This window comes from Beta vulgaris, chromosome 2 (assembly GCF_026745355.1).
Source record: "Beta vulgaris subsp. vulgaris cultivar EL10 chromosome 2, EL10.2, whole genome shotgun sequence".
Taxonomy (NCBI): Eukaryota; Viridiplantae; Streptophyta; class Magnoliopsida; order Caryophyllales; family Amaranthaceae; genus Beta; species Beta vulgaris.
Genome location: NC_079203.1, coordinates 32,509,069 through 32,515,796, shown reverse-complemented (window position 1 = coordinate 32,515,796; position 6,728 = coordinate 32,509,069). Strand labels below are relative to the sequence as shown.

The 6,728-nt window shown below is 35.5% G+C and overlaps 2 protein-coding genes across 2 annotated transcripts; both read left to right on the top strand.

Moving 5' to 3' along the window:
• The first annotated feature begins 404 nt into the window (after positions 1 to 404).
• LOC125494805 (uncharacterized) lies at positions 405 to 2,179 on the top strand. Its single transcript, XM_057392953.1, has 2 exons — positions 405 to 830; positions 2,138 to 2,179. The coding sequence occupies exons 1-2, from the start codon at positions 405 to 407 to the stop codon at positions 2,177 to 2,179; spliced, it is 468 nt and encodes a 155-aa protein (XP_057248936.1).
• Positions 2,180 to 4,283: 2,104 nt separating this feature from the next.
• Positions 4,284 to 5,580, top strand: LOC130590365 (uncharacterized). The gene is made up of 5 exons (XM_057392583.1): positions 4,284 to 4,598; positions 4,689 to 4,796; positions 4,885 to 4,966; positions 5,068 to 5,166; positions 5,313 to 5,580. The coding sequence occupies exons 1-5, from the start codon at positions 4,387 to 4,389 to the stop codon at positions 5,415 to 5,417; spliced, it is 606 nt and encodes a 201-aa protein (XP_057248566.1). The 5' UTR covers positions 4,284 to 4,386; the 3' UTR covers positions 5,418 to 5,580.
• Positions 5,581 to 6,728: the final 1,148 nt, after the last annotated feature.

Below are 6,728 nucleotides of genomic sequence, written 5' to 3'. Positions count from 1 at the left end.
ACTGCTATTGCAATCGTAAAATAGATTTCCTTTTGACATTTTTCTAAAATCTAAAATCTAAAATCTTTGTCCTATATACTCTAACTTAACTTTTGTTTCTTCACTATTATCTTAAGAATGCATTGAAGGCGCAATCGGAAAAAGGTGAAGTTGTCATAGAGGGTGGTCGAGATGATATTTTGGCTAGAGCACTCAAGAAGCCCGAGCATGGTGGACGTGTTAGGGGTGTTGGGTCAGGCATCACAAACACGGAGTACTTTGGATTTTCTCGTCCAACACCACCCAGTCAGATGCGAGCCGAAATAACTAACCTTATGTCAGAGATGAGACATATGAAAGACAACCAACAATTTATGATGACTTTTATGATGTCATGCTTAACCCAAGAGCAGATGAAACAATTTATGGCCGGTGCAAGTATAATAGGGACTTTTGGTGGCCAAGGTGGTGGGCAGTTTAGTGGTTTGGGTGGTCATAGAGATGGCCAAGTATCTGCAGGGATACAACAAAGCATCTTAACTGGACAAGGGCAAAAAGATGGCTTCTTCACTCAATTACTAACTAGAGGTAATGGGCTTTCTATATTGTCTAAAGGTATGTTAAGCCCTTTGAAATCTCAACCCCAAAACCAAGAGCGAGAGCCCGAGCCCGAGCCCGATCCCGAACCTGAGCCCGAGCCCGAGCCCTATGTTGTTCGTTGGCCTGAGAATGTTGTAACTCAACAAGAACCTGAGCTTCACTATCAGCTGCCCGATCCTTCCCCCACGAGTATTCATTTGCGCGAAATGGACTACGACGCTAAACCTATTAGTGAACATAAATTGCCTCAGGTATGAAGACTCTATAGCTCCTCCATATCTCTGATATTAATTTTGTTCTATCCAATATGTTTTGCTGCTGTTTTGCTCCTCCATACCTATGCTTTTCTTAAAATGCTGCTGTTTTGCACTTATTCCAATGTTTTGCTGCCTAATTTATCACTGTGTTAGCTGTGGAAGAAACATTATGATGTTAGCTCTTTGATACTGACTCTATAACTCCTCCATATCTCTCTTATTACCTCTGTTCTATCCAATATTGTTGTGTCAGAAGAATTGTGAGTCTTATTAGATGTTGTTATAGTAATTGATTATTGTAGTGCAGTGCTATTAAGTGTGTTTGTTGTTTGTGGTAACAATCTGCAGTTCTGTAACTGTATTTCAGTTTATAATTAACTATAAAAGATAGTCTTTTCCCCTCAAAAAAAAACTATAGAAGGATAGCAAGTGAGATATCAAACCCACCTATGCTTGCCATTAGCCCTCACTACATACTCTCAAAATAGTATAGATCCAACAAGAATTCGATCAACAACAATCAAGTTACTGTACCATGAAGGTACGCTAAAGATTGATATATATAAATTGAAAGAAACAAACGAAAATAAGTATCAGCTATTTGCAAATGAAAACTGTGATGCTGGGTGTTTATTGCTGGATGGATTGCTTCAAACTTCTCCCCTTGGTTCTTGGTTAGTACTCCCTCTGTCCTATATTATTTGTCATTCAGATTGTCCCAAAAATAAATCCAAGTTTCTGTTACTACAGAGTGATGTATTTGAAACTTCCACAAACATAAATGCTAACCTGGTGGAAGTTTCCATTATTACACAGTTATTTAGATGAAACTTCTGTAAATTTAAATGCAACTCGGAGGAGTTTTTATTAAAGGAAGTTTCAGGGAAGCAATATATTAAACAATGTTCCCTTGTTACACAGTTACCCTCTCCTTGGGTATTTGTTGGGCTAGTTCCCAACTATATGGATTTTCACTTCACTTTGCCTTTACAAGTATGTAACTCAGGTACCACTAAAAAAGGTCTGTCTAGTTTATGCTTTGATCCCAAAAACATAAATTTCATCATAAAAACATACTTTCCCAGACCAATATTGCTATAGAGAAGAAAACACATGTTCCAACTCTGACAGTATGAGCTTTATTAACAGATAAGCCGCCATGATGCATATTACAGTATATATTCCTGTCAGTACTCAGTACTATATTCCTCACTGTTTTTTCTCTCAACTTTTTAGAACATTCTTCTGTTAGAGTTTGTCATGATTTACTTTTGATTTTGATGTACTGGACTGCTCAGCAGGTTTATCATGATTTACTTGTTGATTTTGATGTACTGGACTAATACATGAATTGTCAATGACTTCTCCCATAAGGCCACAAGTAACCAGCACAGGTAAATGTTTACATGACCACAAAAATCAAACAATATAGATCCCAATTCCCCTAAGAACAGCATGAGCCTCCGCCTGTAACGCTGATGTGGCCAGTATCCTGTCATTCCCTTGGAACATAACTTTACCATTGCAGGTGCCTCGCCATCCAATTCCCGCCTCGTAGCCCTGTTCCGTAGTTTTTTTCCAAGCCACATCAGCTTCAAGCTTGCAGAGATCAGATGTGAAATCCTCAGCAGTTTGCTGGTCTTCAGGTTCCAGTGTTCCCTTATTTGATCTGAGTCTGTACTGTACTAAATGTTGGGAGTTCAGATCCCGTTGGAAGTCCTCACTCATCAAAACCATGACCTTGTCCAGTATTGCAGCTGGATTAACTCATATTCTCGCGAAGACTACGTCATTTCTGTGCAACCAAATAGCCCAAAGGATGGCAATAAAACTATTAGTGCTAAACCCATCCTTGCAATCCACAGTCCATAGATTATCTAAAACCTAGGCCCTGCACTACCCTCCTCCCTGCACTACCCCCCTCCCTCCCTCCCTGCACTACCCCCCTCCCTGCACTCCCCCCCTCCCTGCACTCCCCACCTCCCTGCACTGCCCACCTCCCTGCACTCCCCACCTCCCTGCACTACCCCCCCCCCTGCACTACCCCCTCCCTCCCTCCCTGCACTACCCCCCTCCCTGCACTCCCCACCTCCCTGCACTCCCCACCTCTCTGCACTGCCCACCCCATGCACTGCCCACCCCATACACAGCCTGTGCGTGTAAAGGTTACTGGTTTATGTTGCTTATCTGTTTAACTTAATTTACATCTCCAAAATCCAAATTCTATCTTTCTTTTTTCTTTTTTTAACATGAATTGTTGCTGCTTCAAGGCTTTAGTGAATTGCACTTAGCTTTCTTCTTTTTTTCCTTAAACTACTATAATGCTTTCTCCTACTTAATGTTCTGTCCCCTTTCTTAGATCTTGGAGTCTTTTGCCTTAAGTAATTGCAATTTTATTTCTGATGAATTTTCCAAACTATCATCTTGATTCTTAGACTCAGTCAAGTTTCAGCCTTGGTTGAAATCATTCTTGAGGAGGTTTCAACTGCATCAATTTATAGTAGCCTGTGAGTTATCTGGAGTCTGTACTCACTATTTGCGATGCTGAAACATAGTGGAGGAATTTATGAACTGCAGCGTATGTGCTTGCTCTTAGCGTATGTGCTTGCTCTTCTCAAATGTAGTGCAAACTGCAAATAGTAGATAAGAGAAATTGTAATATATTTTTTGTGTGTTATGAAACTAAGTATATCCCCTTTAGTTTGTGGCATTTCCCATGTTATTTCACATTAGTCATTTACGATCAATTCATTCAGATTCATAACTTCTTCCTGAATTTAATTGTCTATAAAAATCGGACCAGGGTATTCATGATTGTTGCTTGGCGATTGAGAATGAGTTTGAGATTCAAATTGTTGCAATTGGACAAGTGCACATACTGGGGTCAACAGAAGTGACTTTGAATCACTTCACCTCTTTATCACACGATTATCGTCGAGTCTCTATTACCAAAGATATTGTGCCAACTGCACCATTGCCATGTCCCAATGAGGAGTGTAGTGTAGTGTGCCAAGCAAAGTGTGCCTTTGTTTCTTGGCCTGCTCACTTAATTTTTCCAAAGACAAAGGTACATTCCTATCAAGGTTATGCAAGTACAAATGCCTTAATTACAAATGTAGCTTTTGCAACTCAATTAATCAATTTTTTTTTTTGTTTGCTTGTAAGTATAAAAACAGGCAGCAAATGACGTTGTCTCAAAATCACCAGCTTCAGAAACATCAACTACTCAGAAGTATGACATTACTGATAAGGATCATGCCAAGGTGACCACCGATTTGTTGAGGACTTTGAAGAAAGAAGCTATGGTGATGAAAAAGACGCGTGGAAACATCATATTATCGATCCCGGATAGCGTGTTTTACAACGAGCAAGAGGTAAGGCTTGATTATGAAGACATGCTGGATTGGTGCTTCCAAAGAGAGATGGGATCAGCTCACATGTCGATTCTCATGAAGTATGTATTTTTGTTTCGAGGACATGAAGTATTTATTTAGTTGACTTTTAATTGTGATTTTTTTCTAGATAATTGACGATTTCAATAAGTGTCTCTATGTACTTAATTTTTTTTTGTTATGCTAGGCACTTAAGTGAATCATGTCAGAAAGATGGCATATCTGGGGTGTATGGATTTTGTGATCCTAATTATATAGCTTCATGGACTCCAACTATAGAAGAAGAACGATCTGACTATTTATGTCGTGTTTTCGGGTGCAATGGAGGCAAGAACATTAATCAACTATTTTTTGCACCTTTCCATGAAGAGTAAGTGTATATATGCGTAATTTATTGAAATTTGATCTAAATTAGTGGATACGAGTATTTTTTTTGCCTTTGCTAATAAGTTGCATATAGTCGACATTGGATGCTAGCTGTCATAAGCCCTTGGAACGGAACAGTTTTTTGGCTTGATCCTAGTGGAGCAGACTATATTCGTGATTTTGCTGAACGGATCATTAATGAGTATGTGACCTAATCATAGTCTATTAATATTTTTAGTTATCTTATTATCAATGACTTCATCTAATTATATTAGGTGAAAATTTCTCAGAGGTATTGTAAAATTTAGCATGGTTCATCGAAAGGACGTCAAGAAATTGAAAAAAAATCCTGTAAGGTGGAACAAAATACAGGTTTGTGTAATAATATATTTAAAATTATACTACATGTAATGACACATTTGATTTGAAATAGTTATGTCAAGTGTTGATTTATCTGAACTTTTTCATGACAGTGTCCTCGTCAAGCTCTAGGCTCTAAGGATTGTGGCTATTATGTTTGTCGTTACATGATTGAAACTATCGCAAGTAAACGGCAATTAATTCCTGATAAGGTAACTTTTTGTCACTCATAAACATCTAATAATTTTTTGGGATTGAAAACATTTGTGAGGAACGAGGAGAATGTTATTGTTGCTCATACTAATAAAATACATATTTATACTAATTCTAATTATAATTATCTGAAATTATTTTGTAGTACTTTCCAGGGATTCCTAGCACTTATTCCCAAGAGATGATTGACGAGTTAAGAGATATGTGGGTGGATTATTTAAACAATCAAACACAAGACGATGGAGATTGAAGACACGACCAAGTTTGAATTGTACATATTATTTAATTATTTTCGAATTTTAGTTTTAGTAGCTAGCATTAGATTATAGAAATTTTATTTTAAGACATTATTAGAAGAAATTGATGTTTTGAATATAATTTATTTTGTATATAAATTAAATATAGCAAATATTTTTTTTTTTGACATGATGAATAAAGCAAGCAAGAATTTATATTTAATAATATTGTTGTGGCTATTTATAAATTGTTATACAAACCTGTCAAAAAAATAAAAATAAAAATAAAAATAAATTGTTTTATTAGAAAAAAAAAGCGTATATACGAAGAGCCACAAATACAGGATAATGTATGTATTGTAACATTTTACTAAACCTAAGAAACCGGTTGCGGTCAATAAATGGTTTCAAAGAGTAAGGCAAGGAGACCGGTTTTTAATGTTAAATGGTCTCCTAACCTCTTTATATATTATATATATACTTATCTAAGAGACTGGTTTTACCTGTCAACTGGTCTCCTAAATAAACAAGGAAACCAGGCATTATAACCGATCTCTTAGCCTAGGACACCTGTGAGATGGAGATGTGTTATAGTCCGGTTTCCTAGGCCATTTTCAACCGGTTTCCTAGGCCTTTTTTGTAGTAGTGGATCTGATTTACAAGATTTTATCTTTTATAAAATATATTATTACTATTATATTATTACTTTGTAAATCATTATTATGCAATACATTATAAGATCTACTTTATAGTATTAATATTATTATCATTTTATTTCTATTACAACTTTTACACAACTTTTATTATTAATAATAATTATTATTATAATTATTATAAGAACAACAATAATAATTATAATCATAATTATTATTATTACTAAAAATAATTATAATCATAATTATTATTATTACTAAAAATAATTATATAACTCAAGTTATTATTTTTACTAAAAATAATTATATAACTCAAGTCATTATTTTATAAGAGCACTTATACAATGTTTCACATTTTCCCTTAAAAAAAGTTTCACACTTGAGAAGTCGGCGAACTCAACTCTTTTTTTCCATATAAAATAAAATAAGATATACAAACAACTATGACTTGAGCAAAAAATAAATAAATATCGTGCAACTTCAAATAGCTAGAGAGATTTGGAATTCGGTAGGAAGAGATATACCGAATCTAAATTTATAATTTGTATCTCATACTTAGCTTATTTTGAAATATAATCCGAACTTAGTAGTTTCGTTGTCATGAATTTGAGATATCATATTTTATATATTTCTTATTTTTGCATCAATCTTATGTTCTTAACACGTGACTTT